The following is an 18,291-nucleotide window of genomic DNA, read 5'->3' as shown; positions in this document are numbered from 1 at the left end:
AACTGTTTCAAGAACCCAGATTACCAAAGATTTAAAGTAACAAATGCACTTTTAATAGGTCTATGGATAAAAACTACTCAGCGCAGGTCAGGAACCCAGGGCAGCCCCTACTTCTGTTGGAGCCATGCCCTGCATGGTCTTTGGGTCCGAGGTTAACACGCTATTTGCATTATTTCATGTGATCCACAGTATTAGAAAAACAAGGCATTAGATCAGTTTTGATGAAATGCACTGCTGGCAGCTGAATCTGGTCCATTATATTCCATATTTTTTCTTTAGTTCTTCTACTTTGTTGATGTAAGCTTTCATGGCCTCTTCCTTGGAAGTCCCTGGAAGAAAACAACAGGATCATCTGTCAGAGAGGCAGCATGGTAGAAGAGCAGCAGCCTGAAAGCCCTAGACAGCCCCAGTTTCATGCTCAGAGGCTCAGTTTCTCGCCTGGAAAGTGGGGTTTCTCTTACCTGCACCTCACAGGCAGTGGCCAGGATTCTCCTTGAAATACTGAACGAGCTCGGCCCATAGAACTGCTCCCTGAAGCACTGAACCCCTAATGTGTGTGCAGCTGTCCTGAGGCCCGTCATTGGCCTGCTGGCCATGTAGGAAAGGCTGGACGCTCCAGACACATCAGAAAGCCTGTCCATGGGGAGCGACAGTGACCCTCCTGGCCCTGCTTCCTTGGACTCTCATGGTTGGCTCTGCCCTATCAGGTGTCTCTCTGTGGGGCTCTTCTCTGGTGAAGCTGCTACGTTGGCAGAGAGAAAGCAAAGCCAGGCACCCTCTTCTCCCCAGAAAGGAGCTGTGGGAAAAGTTTTGAGAACTCTGAGCAAAAGCGGCTGGGCCGTGGAGGGGAACGAGGCAGCTCTCTGCCTTCATGCTGCCATCCAAAGGACACAGACCATACCCCTCAGAGACAGTGAACCCCGGGTTCCTGGACACTGTGCTAAGGGAGAGACGCTGGGAATCAGGGTGTTATCTGAAACACTGCAGAGTGCCTGGGCACTGGTATACAAATGGCCAGGGACAATGGGCAGTCAGCCGGGGGCATTCCTGCTCCTGTTCCTTGCAAATCCTAGGAGTGTATTTCTTGTATGCTGGCCTTTTCTGAATCCGAGGGTTTTTCACTCGCGGGAAGACAGAGGGCTTATTCAGAAGCTAGCTAGGCGAGAACACAAAAGCTGGCGGGCCCTTCAGTGCCAACTTGTGGGTCTTGCTGCTGCAGGTGGCACGTGATGAAGTCGGAGCTGGGATACTTCCTGCCTGCTGTTGCTTAGCAAAGAAAAGCTCCATTCACGGGGCCTATGATGTGCCAGCAGCTTGCCACGCATTAGCTCATTCCTTTCCTTTATGTGCCTTTCTGGCTGGAAGGGGGCTGGGGAGGGCTGCTTGGGCTAAGGGACTGCTGCCTGCCCTTTCGAGGAAGAGGAGGGTACGGGCAGGAAACGACTCCTTCTTGTGAAGGTGTGGGCCATGAAACCACTCCAGGCCAAATATTCACACCCCCTGCCCCTAGTCTGGTCTCCAGCCCCTCCCCTCCAGAAGACACCACTGCTCAGAGACAGTGCTCTTGGAGAAGGCATACATGGTATTAGGAGAGAAAGTAGGTGGCCCAGTTTTTTTCCATTTTGGCCAGGCCAGGCTGATTTCAAGCATGTGCCTCACCCACTCTGTTTTCTCGCCTCACCCCTTTCACTCCATAATGAACAGTATTTTGTTACTGGGCTTCACAGACTAGGGACACTGATTATGAACAATTACCTTTCAGCTGATTCCAGGCATCCCACTTGGCCTTGCCTTTGAGATCCAACAGTCCAGGCCGTTCTAAAATAGGGGAAGGAAAGACATTAGATCTGCTTCAAGTTCTAATGGAGAATGTCATTGACTCTCTTGTCCTGAACTCATCTTTCATTTCCCTGGTTCCTTCCAGAGTCTGCTATGGAGTTAAATGGGTCTAGCATAGTGAGTTCTGCCTTCAGAAACCCAGATGTACAGAAATCCAAACTTTTAAAAAAGATTTTATTTTACTTTTTAGTTATTTGACAGAGAGAGAGAGAGAGGAGGGAGAGGGAGAAGCAGGTTCCCCGCTGAGCAGGGAGCCCAATGTGGGGCTCAACCCCAGGATCCTGAGATCATGACCTGAGCCAAAGACAGAAGCTTAACTGGCTGGGCCACCCAGGCACCCCCAGAAATACAAACTTAAGATCTAGAGAAAACAGGAAGAAAATTGTTCTCATTACTGCGCAGTTATCTTAAAAGTTAAATAACTCCAAAATTCCTCCTTTTAAAAACCATACTTAGAGGGTTTTTAAAAAAAAAAAAACAAAAAACAAAAAACAAGCACTACATCCATTCATATGGCTTAACATTCAAATGCTGTCAAGGAGAAAAGTTTCCCTCCTACCCCTGGTCTCAGTCACACAATTTCCCTCCTTCATGTTATTATTGCTATTGGTTTTCTGGGCTCCTCTTTCTGTGAACAGTCTGTTCATATCCTTGCCCCATTTTTCTACCAAGTTGTTGGTCTAATTCTTGTTAATCTGTGGGTTTTCTTCCCCCAAAGGCAAAGCATTCTTTAAGTCAGACCATGATTTTGTGCTTCCAGACCTGTCATCAGCTGCACTTGAGAAACACACTGGCTGCTTCCCTGCTGACCTATTTTACTGCTACACTGAGAACAAAGGCAAGAGGAGCAATGCTGGTGCCCATGCCCTGGACCACTGTGCCTGAGACACCTCAAGTCTCCTCAGAGGCTTTCAGAGCAGCATTCCCGGAAATGCCGGAAAGGGCGCCTGCGGAGTCGTCACCTAGGAAGAACGAGCACATTCCCGAAGCTCTTTTTGTGATGATGGACATGTACATTTGCACTAACTCAGGGCCACTGGCCACTTCTGGCCCTTGAGATGTGGCTTGTGTGATGGAGGACTGAGCTCTGGATTTTATTTAACTATTTTTTTTTTTTTTAAAGATTTATTTATTTATTTATTTGACAGACAGAGATCACAAGGAGGCAGAAAGGCAGGCAGAGAGAGAGAGGGAAGCAGGCTCCCTGCTGAGCAGAGAGCCTGATGCGGGACTCGATCCCAGGACCCTGAGATCATGACCTGAGCCGAAGGCAGCGGTTTAACCCACTGAGCCACCCAGGCACCCTATTTAACTATTTTCAATTTAAAACTCAATGTGGCTAATAGTGACGATCTGTGGGACAGTGCAGCCCTAGAATGAACTGACGCCTCCCTACTCAGGAAGTGACAGATTCCCAAGCCAGTCTACATACTCATGTAAAAGCAGGGCAGAGACCAGGGTCTGGGAAAATCCTGTTTGGCAGAAAAGCATGTCAGTCCCTATGGGTCACCCCCGCTTCCTCTTTCCTTTCCTGCCCTGGGAGGATATAAAGTTTATAAATCCAGCGTAGAACTCACCTTTGCCCCAAGACTTCTCTCAGCTAAGCCCTTCCTGGGAACTTTGATTTGGCACTGCGCTGGGCACCATTTCCTGGTTCCAGATGGCTGGCAGCCACCTACCTGCTCCACTGCCCACCCCAAGCACAGTGGAATTGGCCATGCTCATCCTCCTGAACAGAGGAGGGGGTGACCTCTTTCTGTGCAGCCATGGACACTGCTTCTGAGTCCCTGCCTAGATTGCATTGTGCTGTTGCCTCAGTACACATCCGAGTTTCAGGGACTCAGGGACAGAATAAAACCTGTCCAAAGCCGGAAAGACTGTATCCAGAATATGGTAGTCTAAACTACTACCTCAAAGCTATACCAAGATTTTCTTCAACAGGGAAGAAACGGTTAGCAGGAACCGTTGTCAGCAAAAATGCTTCTAATCGGCCACAGGAAGCTAGCTGCTTCTCTGCCCCTGCTATCAGGCTTGGCCTGGCTGCCAGGGGCTCTGACTTTGATTCTGCTGGTCTGGGTGGAAGTAGTATGATTCAACAAAGCTACTACTGAGCTGAGAGCTTGGACTAAGTCTCTTCCAGGCTGGGGTCTCTGCTTCCAAAGATGGAAAATGTTAGTGATAACCAGTAAAGTCCTTCCAAAAACTAGGATTTGAATTCTGCTACCCAAACAAACTACCAAGAACAGTGCAGGGTCTGTGAGCCCCATTCAGGGGCATGATCTTAGCCTGGTGGGGGTGGGACCCCCAGGAGCTATTACCATGTTCCATCTGAAGAGTAAGGCTTTGGGTGGTTTTGAGTGTGCAGTTCCCATAGATTAAGAGTTCCAGCACCCATCAAGGCTTCTGAGCCTGCCTTGATGAGTAGGGGCCTTCCCAAGCTCATCTCAGCATACTTGTGCTTTTTCTTTTTTTTTCCTAAAGATTTAACTTATTTATTTGACAGAGAGATAGAAAGACCCAGAGAACATAAGCGAGGGGAATGTCAGAGGGAGAGAGAGAAGCAGCAGGGAGCCTAACATGGGACTTGATCCCAGGACCCTCCTGGGATCATGACCTGAGCTGAAGGCAGATGCTTAATTGACTGAGTGACCCAGGAGCCCCATACCTGTGTTTACGTCACCCACAGTTACTTGTTTGTAGTGGCCATAGATGAACAACATCTCATCATCTGCTGGCTTGGTCTTCAGGTGCTTAACGTCCTCCGCAGCTTTGTCAAACTCAGCCTAAACACGAGGGAGAGAAGAGGCCTAAATAGAGCTCAGTAATGGGGAGACACAGGTTGGAAAGGCAGCACTCCTGTGATGCCTGGGAAGGAAAGCAGTTTGTTTTCTCAGCTCCCCAACAGGGCAGCCAGAAAAATTCAGCAAAACAAGGGGAGGAAGCACAGGCAGTTCACTGGTTTGATGGACAGCTACATACTGGACCCGTCTCCGTACCAGGTGCGGGAAACACAGCGGTGAAGGAGGCATGCTGGGAGTGCCTGCAGTAGGCATACAAGTCACCAAAAAGGCGTGGTCAACAGCCTGACCATCCCTGGGTCAGGCCGGCGTCCCAGTAGAGCCCTGACTTGTGGCTAGAGCCAGCGTGTTTGAAACCGGTGAGAGGGAGACGGTTTGAGTGCGGAGGTGTGGGCAGTGGTGTTTGTTGGACCCTCCACCCCCACCCGCCCTCTGGGACTGGGCATTCAGCACCGACCTCTATTTCAGTGTTCTGATTGGAGAGAGGTGAGAGGAGTCATAGGTCATCCCACTCAGCTCAGTCTCAGCAAAGCGACTACATTCGAAGGAGGGAAATGGCCTCTGGGTCACCCAAGCACTCCTCTTCCCGAACGCTGGACACTCAACCCCTATGTCCCCTGACCTCTAAGTTGTCAGCGACGGCTTCCTCGCTTCCCCATTCTGCATGGCGTCCCTACTCCTGTCCTGACCTTCCGGATGGGGAGCTCGGTCTCTGCTTCTTCCATCCAAGAAACCCTCTACCTGCCATCTTTCTACCTAGGACCCTAGCCTCTGCCCCCCGTTCCCGCTTCATCGCGAAGTACACGCCACGGGCAACTTTCTAGCAGTTGCGGGTGGGTAACAGTGTCCAAACCCTGTAAGTTCCGCTCACAAGGCTCTGTGCAAAGAGTCAGAGCTGGGCACGAGTCCAGGAGGCACAGCGGGGCCAGAAAGGGAAAGACCCTGCGGAGTTCCGGCTGGGAGATAACCCCCTCCCCCAGCCTGCAGCCTCACCATACCTCTGCAGCCAGGAGAAGTACGCTTTATACCTGAGACATGCTGGCGGCGTTTCGAGAAAACCGGCGAGCCCGCGGGAGCGGCGAAGAGCAGGAAACAGTAGCACAAGACTCGACCCGCAGCGCCTTTAGAGGCGCAGCCGCAGGCGGCTCCAACCCCTGCCAGGCCGGCGACGGGCAGCGAATCAAAAGCCAGCTCTAAGCTGCGGGGCGTGTCCAGCCGCTACAGCGCCGCCAAACCCGTCCGACCCCACGTGGGTTTGCTTGCACACGCGCACTGAGGGACCGACGGGGACGCCGGGTACAGGTGGGGCCCGCGGAGGACGGGCGTGCATGTGGGTTTCAGGGCTCGGCGGCTGTGGGGAGTGGACTGCACGGGTAGAGGGGACGGGGCGGCGGCTAAAGAGTAGAGACTTCTAAATTTGTTTTAGTCTTGTGTCTGGAGTGAGGAACCCGGAAGTTGCGCCTCTGTGCAAGTAACTTCTCAGGCCTGGGGAGGACGAGTGGGCTCCGCCCGTCACGGTCTAGAGAGACCTTGCAGATCCGGTCGGTGGACAGCCGCGCGGTGGTGGGATGCTGGACTGGTTCCCGGAAAAGCGAAGCCGAGGCCTCTTCTCTGAGCTTTTGGCCCGTTCTTTGACCTAGTAATCTTAAGTTTGCAGTCCTACACTGCGCATTTTATTGTGGTACATTTCCTCCACCTGGTGCATGAAAGGCAATGCCAGTGCCTTATTTGTCTTTAACAAACTTGCCCTGGACCCGGTACCCAGCAAATGTTTAAGTGAATGACTCTTCATTCTTAAATGTTTACTGAACTCTTAGCTACCTAACTTGGACAGCTTAAACATTGTTTAAACATTGATACAGCAGAGTAGGAAACAGATAAATTCCTGCATTCCTGCTAATTATATTAGGGATAATAGTTAATAAAATGAGTAGAAAATTTGTTAGGGGGTTAGGGAGTTGGAAGTTTACAGTTTTACATGGGAGGGGGAGGGTAACGACTGAGAAAGGCCCTCAGTGAGAGGAAGGAGCATTCCAGGCAGAAAACAAGTGTAAAGGTGTGAGCAGAGATTGGAGGGAAAGAATAGAAAGAGATGAGACTGGAGAGTTAAAGAAGTGTCACACTGGCTAGATGATGCAGAGCTTGGCCTTTATAGGAACTATAGGGATTGGGACTTTTATTTTGAGATGGGAAACCAGAGGCTTTTATGCAGAGGATGATGAGATCAAGGGGAAGCACATCTGTAGTTGTAGAGGCTGATGCTCCTGGTGGGAACAGAAAGGAGCAGCACAGGTGACGGGCAGAATTTAAAGTTGATGAGAATTTTCTGGTGGTTCCGAAGCTGGGTTTAAGTGAGGTTGATTTGTTGCTTGCTTGTTTGGAATATACTCCACCTCCCCAAAAAACAAACAGACAACAACAAAAAACCAATTTTCTACATGGTAGTTTTGTGAGCAAGTGAGTCCACAAAAGTTGCTTAATGGAACTGAAGTATTTAACTGGTAAGGATTGTGGGTCCCATGGAGCATGGTGCTAAGTGGTTTTCCTTGCTACAGGGCCCACTCTAGGCCAGGTTTTGAAATAACTGAAGACATACTCTTCAGCCTGTGTCCTGCTTTCTTTCCTCATTCTTCAGGGACCCATTTTTTGTGATTTCCACTTACGAAAATGCTGCCTTAAGGCTTCCATTTACTGTTTCCTAGGCAATTGGCACTTAGCTTTTAAATAAAGCGATAACAAGCCAGCATCTGAGATTTAATTTTTTATAGTAAATTTTAGAGAATATTTGGGGGTCAATAAATTGTATGAATTTTTTATTCTATATTTCGATAGCATTGGAAAGGTAATTGCTCTTCATATCCCCAGAAAATGCAGCTATTTTTCAGCTTTTTTTAAAAAAGGATTTTATTTCTTTATTTGACAGACAAGAGATCACAAGTAGGCAGAGAGGCAGGCAGAGAGATAGGAGGAAGCAGGCTCCCTGCTGAACAGAGAGCACATGCAGGGCTTGATCCCAGGACCATGAGATAATGACCTGAGCCAAGGCAGAGGCTTTAACCCACTGAGCCACCTAGATGCCCCCTCAGCTATATTTACATCCTTGCTAACAACTAGCACACTTCATAATAATTTTATTTATAATCATATTTATTTATTTATTCTTCCGTCTGATTTTTCTCCCCTACATAAGCTGGGGAAAATGGGGATCATCTTGTATTGGTCTGCGCTTCTATCTCCAAGTGTCAGGAACTTCTTAGGCACTGAGCAAATGGCAGGTGATGAACGGAGTCCTTTGCTCTCTATGCAATATTATTCTGATTAGCCATGACCTTGGAAACTTAAGTTTATGGAACTGAATGTGCAACTATAGGCTGTGGTAAAGTAGATGAATTCTGATGCAAGGACCATGTAATCTCTTTTATCACTCCTAGCTGGGGACAGAACACAACACATTTAGGGAAGATGGGGAACCTGATAAGCCACCTAATCAGCCTACTTGGCTCTCCCCTTTAGTAGAAAGGCTCTTGTCATTGCTGTAACCTGCCCTCACATCCTTGGGGTGCTAATTTCGACTACTCCTAGGCTACACTTGCTGGGTCTCAGTGTAAAGCCAGATGGGCAGCATACATTAACAGGTGAAAGCTGTTCTTACTCAGTGGGTGTGAATAGTAGTTTTTTAATATTGGGTTTCTTGGTATAAACTAAACCTCTAATTTTTTTTTAAAGATTTTTTTATTTATTCATTTGACAGATAGAGATCACAAGTAGGCAGAGAGACAGGCAGAGAGAGAGGAGGAAGCAGGCTCCCCGCTGAGCAGAGAGCCCGATGCGATGCGGGGCTCGGTCCCAGGACCCTGGGATCATGACTTGAGCCGAAGGCAGAGGCTTTAACCCACTGAGCCACCCAGGCGCCCCTAAACCTCTAATTTCTAAAAGCAGCCTAATCATTAAAAAAATGTACTACAGTTACAGTAAAGCTTTACTAGAAGGCAAGGGCTAGAGTACTCAACAAATGATGAATTATATCCCTTCGGTATTTATTTTCACTTCTTGGAATATGATTCCTGAGGCATGGTTCAGTTGAAGGTGGGAGGGGATTAGTGTGTTTTAAAGGGAAGGAAGCACTTGGGAAATGCTTCTGGGATAGGAGGTGAGCAGAGTTGGGGGCGTTTGTTTTGTGAAGGTGGAGGGAGTTAAGAGCTGAGATGGGATAAGAATGCAGCATGGCTCCACCCTCTCCATTGTTTTCAATTCCTCTGTCTCTTTAACTTTTCTGATGGTATAATTCCTTTTCTGGCAGCTGCGACTCTTTTTTTTTTTTTTTTTTTTTTAAGATTTTATTTATTTATTTGACAGAGATTACAAGTAGGCGGAGAGGCTGCCAGAGAGAGAGGGGGAAGCAGGCTCCTCGCTGAGCAGAGAGCTGGATGCAGATGTGGGGCTTGATCCCAGGACCCTGAAATCATGACCCAAGCCGAAGGTGGGAGACTTTAACCCACTGAGCCAACCCGGCGCCCCTCTCAGCTGTGACTCTTAACCAGCCCCTCCCATCTGCCATTCTCTTGTTCTTTTGGGTGTTTATATTCAAAAGGATTGTAGCAAGCTGGGTGTGAGAGAAGTGTGTGTGTGTGTGTGTGTGTGTGTGTGTGTGTGTGTGTGTTCTATGTGTGTATGATTTGCTCCTTTCCCAAGTACTGTTTCTGTCTGGCTGACATGGTGGGGTGGTGGTTTGGGATGAGGTGAGACTTAGAGACCAGGGCTTGGGAGCAGGGGAGCAGGGGAGCAGGGACACTTGGGGGAAGTGTCCTACGCTGGAAGGTGAGAAGACTTATTTTTTTAAAAATTTTATGTATTTGACAGCACAGCCAGGGGGAGCAGCAGGCAGAGGGAGAGGGGGAAGCAGACACTCCTCTGAGCAAGGAGCCCAATGTGGGGCTCATCCCAGGACCCTGAGATCATGACCTGAGCCAAGAGCAGATGCTTAACCCACTGGGCCACCCAGGCACCCTGAGAGAAGACTTCCTGAAGACTTACTTAAACATAAGTAAACACTGCTGAGACGACTCCCGTATCCCATTTGGAAATACGATTATGGACGGGAATAAGGAAGCACCTTAGGAAGATATCTTGATAACTACAGTTGGTTACTCTAGTTCTTACTCAACCTCATTTGAAGTATAAACTCTTCTAAATCTGTTTTCATTTTGCCTGTTTCCCTGGCTTCTGGTTGCACTTGACAGACCCTTGGTAAAATGCTTTGAAATTAGGTTGTTAGGTGACCAGAGCCGAAGGTAGCCTCTTAATGACTGAGCCACCCAGGCACCCTGGCAATGCCATTTTAAAAACTTTATTTTTGACATGATGCACTAAAAAATGACAACAACAAGAAAAACAAAACAAAACAACCCAACCCTAATTTTTATTTTGAGGCAATTGTAGGTTCACATGAAGTTTTTAAGAATACATAGATCTCTTACACCCTTTTCACATTTCTCCCAGTGGTAACATCTTGCAAAACTATAATACGTACCATAATCAGTACATTAACATTGAAATATTTAAGATAAAGAAACTTTCCATCATCAAGAAGCCCTTATATTATCCTATGCTAAGGAAATCTGTGTGATTTTAAAAGGTTAAAGCTTTTGCAGGTGCCTGGGTGGCTCAGTTGGTTAGACGACTGCTTTTGACTCAGGTCATGAACCCAGAGTCCCCGTATTGAGTCCCGCATCGGGCTCCCAGCTCCATGGGGAGTCTGCTTATCCTCTGACTTTCTCCCCTCTCATGCTCTCTCTCACTTTCTCTCTCAAATAAATAAATAAAATCTTAAAAAAAAAAGTAGTATTTTAAAAAAAGCTTTTGTGACTTTATTACTGGTTACATAAATTTGGCCATTATAATGTCCAAGCAATAAACATCATCACTTTGATTATAGTAGAGATAGTATTGTGATAAATTGTTTAATGGGGGGAAAGCTTTTCATTATTGAATATGATATTAGCTATTGGTTTGTCGTATATGGTCTTTACTGTCTGCTCTCTTCATTGAGAGTTTTTGTTTTAAATATGTTGAATTTTGTTAAATGCTTTTTCAACATCTATCAAGATGATCATTATTTTTATCCTTCAGTTTGTTAATTGGTTTATCACATTGATTTGTGGATGTTAAACTATATTTGGATGCCTGGAATAAATCCCACTTGATTGTGGCATCTGGTCTTTTAATGTATTGTTGAATTGGGTTTGTTAGTATTTTGTTTGGGATTTTTGCATGTGTGTTCATCAGGGATATTGGCCTGTAATTTTCTTTTTTGGTGGTATCTGTCTGGTTTTAGTATCAGGGTGATGCTGACTTTGTAATATGATTTTGGAAATATTCTGTCCTTTCAGTTTTTCAGAATAATTTGAGAAGGATGGGTACTAACTCTTTAAATGTTTGGTAGAATTCATTTCTGAAGCCATCTGTCCCTGGACTTTTGTTTTTGGAGAGTTTTAAAATTATGGTTTGGGCTCCTGGGTGGCTCAGTTGGTTAAGCGACTGCCTTCAGCTCAGGTCATGATCCCAGAGTCCTTGGATTGAGTCCCACATCAGGCTCCCAGCTCTATGGGGAGTCTGCTTTTCCCTCTGACCTCCCTCTCATGCTCTCTCACTCTGTCTCTCTCTCAAATAAATAAATAAAGTTTTAAAAATATGGTTTAATTTCATTACTTGTAATCAGTCTATTCACATTTTTTTTTTAAGATTTTTATATATTTATTTGGCAGAGAGAGAGAGATCACAAGTAGATAGAGAAGCAGGCAGAGAGAGAGGGGAATCAGGCTCCCTGCTGAGCAGAGAGCCTGATGTGGGACTCAATCTCAGGACCCTGAGATCATGACCTGAGCTGAAGGCAGAGGCTTAACCCACTGAGTCACCCAGGCGCCCCTGTCTATTCACATTTTCTATTTCTTCATGATTCAGTCTTGGAAGGTTGTGTGTTTCTAGGAATTTATTAATTTCTTCTAGGTTTTCCAGTTTGTTCAAAGTATTCTCTTTGATCCTTTGTATTTCTGTGGTGTCAATTTTAAGTCTTCTTTCATTTCTGAATTTATTTGGATCCTCTCTGTTTTTGTTTTGTTTAGTTTTTGATGAGTTAGTCTAGCTAAAAGTTTGATTTTATCTTTTCAAATAGCCAGCTTTTAGTATTGTTGATCTTTTGTTTTCTTATTGCTATTTGTTTTTGCTCTGATCTTTATTAGGTACTACTAAATTTGGGCTTTGTTTGTTCTTTTTCTAGTTCCTTTAGGTTTAAAGTTAGACGATTCACTTGTGATTTTTCTTGTTTCTGGAGATAGGCCTGTATTGCTGTGAATTCCCTTTTAGAACTTCTTTGCTGCCTTCCATAGATTTTGGGAAGTTATGTTTCCATTTTCATATGTTTCAGATATTTTTTTATTTCCTTTTGATTTCTTTGTTTGAGCCATTAGTTTAGTCTGCATGTGTTTGTGTTTTTTCCAGTTTTCTTCCTGTGATTGATTTCTAGTTTCATACTGTTGTGGTCAGAAAAAGTTCTTGATATGATTTTAGTCTTGAATTTTGGAGACTTGTTTTTTGGGCCAACATGTGATCTGTCCTAGAGAATGTTTCATATACACTTGAAGAGAATGTATATTCTGCATTTGGATGAAAATGTTCTCTATATATATCTATTCAGTCCATCTGGCCTAATGTGTTGTTTAAGGCCAGTGTTTCCTTATTAATTTTTCTCTCTGGATGATATATTCATTAGTGTAAGTGGGATATTAAAGTCTCCTACTATTATGGTATTATCGTAAATTTTTCCCTTTATGTCTGTTAATATTTGCTTTATATGTTTAGGGACTCCTGTGTTAGGTGCATAAATACTTATGAATGTTATATCCTCCTGTTGGATTGACCCCTTCATCATTATGTAATATTCCTCTTTGTCTTTTGTTACAGTCTTTGTTTTAAGTTCTTTTGTCTGATACATGTATTGCTACTCCAGCTTTCTTTTCATTTCCATTTGCATGGAATATCTTTTTCTACTTTTTCACTTTCATTCTGTGTGTCTTTAGAATCAAAGTGAGTTTCTTGTAGGTCACATATAGATAGGTCTAGTTGTTGTTTTTTTTTAACCCAGTCACCCTGTCTTGATTGGTGCATTTAATCCATTTACATTTAAAGTAATTGTTGATACCTATGTAGTAATTGCTATTTTTGTTGTTTTTTGGTTGTTTTTGACGTTCTTCTCTGTGCCTTTCTTTTTCTCTTGATCTCTTCCCTTGTGGTTTGATGGTTTCCTTTAGTGTTACATTTGGTTTCCTTTCTCTTTATTTTTTTGTGTGTATCTGTTGTAGGTTTTTGGTGAGTTGTTACTCTGAGGTTCATGTTTGAGATATGTTTGTTTTAACCTGATAGTGCTTACATTTGAGTGCATTCTATAAGTTTGTTCCTTTTTATTGCCAAGTAATATTCTATTATATGGATGAACTAGTTTAACAATCATCTGCTGAAGGGCATCTGTATTGTTTCCATTTTTGGCCATTACCAATAAAGCTGCCACGAGTCACTTATGTACAGATTTTTGTGTGAACATATTTTCATTTTTCTGAGATAAATGTCCAGGAGTGCAATTCTGGGCCATATTGCCACTTCGTGTTTGGTTTTGTAAGAAGCTGCCATTGTGGCATTTACATCCTTAACTAGCAACAAATGAGAGATCCAGTTTTCCCACATCCTTGCCAGACTTTGGTGTTATCATTCTTTTTTATTTTAGGTATTTTGATAGATTTGTAGCAGTATCTCATTGAGATTTTAATTTTCGTTTCCTAATGGCTAATGGTGTTGAACATCTTTTCATGTGCATATTTGCCATCTGTGTACCTCTTCTGTGAAATGTCTCTTTGTGTCTTTGTACATGTTTTATTTTTATTTTTTAAGATTTTTAAGATTTAGACAGGGCAAGAGAGGGAGCACAAGCAGGGGGAATGGTAGAGGGAGACCAGGCTACCCACTAAGTAGGGAGCCCGATGTGGGGCCCTATCCCAGGTCCCTGGGATCATGACCCGAGCTGAAGGCAGATCCCCAATGACTGAGCCACCCAGGCACCCCTCTTTGTACGTGTTTTAATTGTGTTTTTTCAGTGTTGAGTTTTGAGAGTTCTTTATGTATTCTGGGTACTAGTCCTTTGTTGGGTATGTGGTTGGCAAATATTTTCTCACTGTTTTTAGCTTATCTTTTCATCCTTTTCCGGAGTCTTTCATAGAGCATAAGTTTTTTTATTTTGACTGAAATCCAACTTACCTATTTTTCCTTTTATGGATTGGACTTCTGGCATCTAATAACTCCTTGCCTAATTCTATATCCTGAAGATTTTCCATTTTTTAAATTTTCTATTTTTTTAAAGTTTTATAGTTTTGTATTTAATAATTGCAAATAATACTAATAACATAAATTTTGTATATAGTGTAAGATTTGGGTTGAGGTACTTTTTTTTCAAGTTTTTATTTAAATTCCAGCTAACATACAGTGTGATACTAGTTTCAGATGTAGAATTTGGTGATTGATCACTTACATACAACACCTAGTGCTCATCACAGCAAATGCACCCCTTAACCTATCCCTCTCACCCACCTGAGGTTCCTTTCTTTTTTTTTTTTTCTCCTACTGTTTAATTGCTTCAGCACCATGTTGAAAAAATACCTTTCCTCTATTGAACTGCTTTTCACCTTTATCAGTAATTTGTTGGGCATATTTATGTGGTCTTTTACTGGGTTTTCTCTCTGTTCTAGTGACAAATGCATCTATTCCTCCATTAATACCACAGAGTTGATTACTAGAGCTATGTATTAGATCTTAAAATTGGATAAACAGATTCCCCCAACTTTATTCCTCTTTTTCAAAATTGTGCTAGCTATTCTAGTTCCTTTATTTTTCCATATAAATTTTGTAATAATGTCTATGTCTACAAAAAAAAAACCTCTTTATGATTTTGATAAGAATTCAATTAAATTTGTATATCAGTGTGGGGAGAATGGATATATTTACTCTCAGGTCTTCTGATATATGAACTCCATATGTTTTAGCTTTTATTTTGATCTTCTTTAATGTATTTGATCAGTAGTTTTTAGCATATAAGTCCTGTACATATTCTGTTAGATTTATGCTAATTTGTTTTTGAGTGATTGCAAATGGTATAGTATTTTTAATTGTGTGCATATGTTCATTGCTAGTATATAGAAATACACTTGGTTTTTTTTTTTTTTTTAAAGATTTTATTTGACAGAGAGAGAGAGATCACAAATAGGCAGAGAGAGAGAGAGAGAGGGAAGCAGGCTCCCTGCTGAGCAGAGAGCCCCATGTGGGGCTCCATCCCAGGACCCTGAGATCATGACCTGAGCTGAAGGCAGAGGCTTTAACCCACTGAGCCACCCAGGTACCCCTACACTTGGTTTTTATATGCTTATCTTGCATCTATGACTTTCCTGAGCTTACTTATTCTAAAAATTGTTTTTTTTCTTGTAGATTCCTATGGATTTTCTCTATAGACAGTCATGTCATCTGCAAATACGTACTGTTTTATTTCCGATTTATGTGTCTTTTATTTCCTTTTTTTTTTTTTTTTTTTTTTTGGTCTTATTGCACTGGCTAGAACTTCCAGGATTGTGCAGAATAAGAGTGATGAGAGAGAATGAAAGTGATTAGGTAGATATCCTTGCCTTGTTCCTCATATTAAGGAGAAGGCATTTAGTCTTTCACCATCAAATATAATGTTAGCTGTGGATTTTTTGTAGATATGCTTCATAAATTTGAGATAGTCTCCCTCTATTCCTATTTTTCTGAGAGTTCGTATCATGACTGGATGTAGACATTTGTCGTATGCTTTTTTTGTTTGTTTTTTGCATTGATTGATGTGATTATGTGATTTTTCTTCTTTAGCTTTTTATTGTGGCAGATTACACTGATTACTTTTCAAATATTGTACTAGCTTTGCTTCCTTGGAAGAAACCCCCGTTAGTCATGACATATCATTCTTTGTATGTATTGCTGAATTCTGTTTGCTAATATTTTAAGGATGTTTATATCTGTATCCATAAGGCATATAGGTCTGTAGTCCTGGAAGATTCTGTCCCACTTAACAAGCCTGGCCAGATCCTGACTTGAATGCCCTTCACGGCAACGTGGGGGTACCAATCACTATAGCTGAAACTGGGGACAGATTTCATACCACCTTTTCTAATTGGAGACTCATTATAGGGAAAACTACCCATAGGGTACCCTTGACATAATGAGCCACTTAGTCTTCCTGGAGGCCCCCCCCAAGTAATTAAGATTAGTTTTGGAGTGATTGCCACTGTTGGCCTGCTTGTTGGTTACCCAGAGCTTGCTCATGGTGTTTTTAAAAATACCGGCAGATGGGACGCCTGGGTGGCTCAGTTGGTTAAGCAGCTGCCTTCGGCTCAGGTCATGATCCCAGCATCCAGGGATCGAGTCCCACATCGGGCTCCTTGCTTGGCGGGGAGCCTGCTTCTCCCTCTGCCTCTGCCTGCCATTCTGTCTGCCTGTGCTCGCTCTCTCTCACTCTCTCTCTGACAAATAAATAAAAAAAAAAAAAAAAGAAAGAAAGAAAAATACCGGCAGGTCTAAGATGCAAATAACAGTGTTTTGGGGAGGAGGCACGTTAATACTGACTTCCACAAAAAATCACAGGCCCAGGGGTGCACATGGTGTCCTTGGAAAGAAATTGCTTTACAGTTTATGACTGGGACCCACGTGGCTCAGAGGGCACAAGGCGTCAAGACCTTCCGTATAATCTTCGGCCATCTGGTAGGCATGACGGTTTTCACTTAAGTAAACATCATTGCATTTGGAACTTATTTTTGGAGGGACTGCCTAAGGGCAGTCAGTCCGGTCTGCCTTGTCTGTGCCACTAGCTGAGAGGTGTTTGTCCATTGGGGTAGCTGTGGGAAGTTGGGGAGGTGCAGTGGTGAAGAAGACACCTGGAAATGTGGGCAGGTGTTTTGCGTGGGAGCTACAGAGGCTGGGATATGTTTCTGATAGACTGTTCTGGTAACAGTGATCCTATTGTGGTCACAGCCATCTTTCAGGAGTGGGGGATTCAGGTATCAGTAAATTAGAGGTGCTTAGAATCGTTCGGGGGAAATTCAGCAGGGTGTTTTGCTTCATGAGGACTTCAGCAGGGGCAGGTAGTTTTTAAGACAGGAGACCTCTAATGAGCGACCTCCCCCCACCGGCCGCACATCTTCTGGGGTAGAAGTTGTTCTCTATGGACATGTCCTAGATATTAAGTTTGTTTCCCTCCCTCCACCCGGACAAAAAATCCATGTTTCTCATTCCAGTGCTATAACTTTACGTTTCTTCTGATCAGCTCCTATTCCTTGAAGGGATTTTTTTTTTTTTTTTTTTTAAGATTTTAAGCCTCCCCACCCCCAACATGGGGCTCAAACTCATGACCCCAGGATCAAGAGTTGCACACTCCACCAACTGAGCCAGCCGGGTTCCACATCCCGCTGAAGGGAATTTTTGTAAAACTCACAGAGACCTGTTATGTCCCCCCACTTTGGCCTGCAGTGTGTTTGCATGGTCATTATGCTTGTGATCTAGGACCTGGTCCGTTCAACAAGAGAATCCAGAATTCAAGTCCCCCAAGCCCCTTTTGGCTCCTTGTCACATGGAGGGTGTAGCAATTCGGCTGGTGGGGGGCTTCTGTAGAGGAAAGAGAGAAGCATTGTAAGTAATGGCCAGGGTGGAATCCCAGGATTTCACATTGGTCTGTATAAACCACTCTCCCCTGCCTAGTCCTGTTTGTTCATGTCATTACTGGGAAATGGCTGCGAGAGGAAGGTCCTTTTCTGGGTGCAGCCACGTTCGGAGCAGACTGCTGCCCCACCTATGTGCTCTGGGAGGTTGCGCAGGTAGATGGAGAAATCTTTTAGAGTTGTTTCTCGGGAGGTTTTTTCACTGTGTCATGAGTCCAGATGGCTGTGGGTGGTGGAGGAGGGGAAAGTCTATGGACTACCTTGACTTTTAGCCCATTGTTCCTTGGCATTGGTGATAAATGTTGAACCATGGTCAGCCTGCAAATAGGGTGGAAAACCAAACACATGGCGTGGACTCATTTCAAGGGTCACAGTGGCATGACTGGAGTCAGGTGATTTGGAATATTAACACCCAAACCTGGGAAAAACTGCCATTGGGAGTGTGGCGTCCCGAGAGGAAGTCAGAGGTTGAATGTTGTACATCTGGTGGGAGTGGGTCAGGGCAGCAGTATGTGCCGTGTGGCCTCCCTCACTGTGGGACCAACGCTTCAGCTTCTGGCTGGAGTCCCAAGTCTGGCAGAGGCCCTGCCTTGGACGTAGAGTTCTTCTTGTTGTGCCCATGCCTGAGGACAGACCAAGATGGTGGCCATGGTAGGTCTGGGTTGTGTGGGCTCCAGCAGTGGCTGGAGGCCAGGGGGTGTCATCAGAGAATAGGCCCTTGTGTGGGCATCTAGGGGAGTTGCCCTGGTGGTTCAGCCAGCAGCTGAGAGTTATTACAGTTCACAGCCCAGTGGATGGTTTTCCAAGAGGCAGATCAAACCACTAGGCCCTTGGTGACAGCTCAAATGTCAGTAAAAATGCAAGCTCCATCTGTG

At 44.4% G+C, this 18,291-nt stretch overlaps 2 protein-coding genes and 1 long non-coding RNA gene across 5 annotated transcripts in view; 1 reads left to right on the top strand and 2 right to left on the bottom strand.

The window, feature by feature from the left end:
• Positions 1-30: 30 nt before the first annotated feature.
• Positions 31-5,812, bottom strand: DBI (diazepam binding inhibitor, acyl-CoA binding protein). The gene is made up of 4 exons (XM_047722583.1): positions 5,666-5,812; positions 4,505-4,622; positions 1,756-1,818; positions 31-329 (listed from the first exon to the last, which is right to left on the bottom strand). The coding sequence occupies exons 1-4, from the start codon at positions 5,672-5,674 to the stop codon at positions 256-258; spliced, it is 264 nt and encodes an 87-aa protein (XP_047578539.1). The 5' UTR covers positions 5,675-5,812; the 3' UTR covers positions 31-255.
• LOC125095989 (uncharacterized) lies at positions 2,329-4,492 on the bottom strand. Its single transcript, XR_007126023.1, has 2 exons — positions 3,153-4,492; positions 2,329-2,941 (listed from the first exon to the last, which is right to left on the bottom strand). It is a non-coding gene; the product is annotated as an uncharacterized LOC125095989 (long non-coding RNA).
• Positions 5,813-5,861: 49 nt separating the features above from the next.
• Positions 5,862-18,291, top strand: part of C3H2orf76 (chromosome 3 C2orf76 homolog) — a 57,589-nt gene continuing 45,159 nt past the window's right edge. For all 3 annotated transcript variants that reach the window (XM_047722582.1, XM_047722580.1, XM_047722581.1), the window contains exon 1: positions 5,862-5,939. The gene's annotated coding sequence lies outside the window, so the exon portion shown is untranslated. The remainder of the gene's footprint in view (positions 5,940-18,291) is intronic.

Source organism: Lutra lutra, chromosome 3, assembly GCF_902655055.1.
Source record: "Lutra lutra chromosome 3, mLutLut1.2, whole genome shotgun sequence".
In the NCBI taxonomy this organism is placed as follows: domain Eukaryota; kingdom Metazoa; phylum Chordata; class Mammalia; order Carnivora; family Mustelidae; genus Lutra; species Lutra lutra.
The sequence above is the reverse complement of the archived record's forward strand: the minus strand, read 5'-3'. Positions and strand labels throughout refer to the sequence as shown.

Bases quoted from the DNA above. Each gene is read 5' to 3' on its own strand.
- DBI (XM_047722583.1), bottom strand. The intron at 1,819-4,504 runs GTATGGGGCTCC...CCCCTATTTTAG, and splicing joins TGTGGGTGACGTAAACACAG to AACGGCCTGGACTGTTGGAT. The intron at 330-1,755 runs GTAATTGTTCAT...GTTTTCTTCCAG, and splicing joins TGCCTGGAATCAGCTGAAAG to GGACTTCCAAGGAAGAGGCC.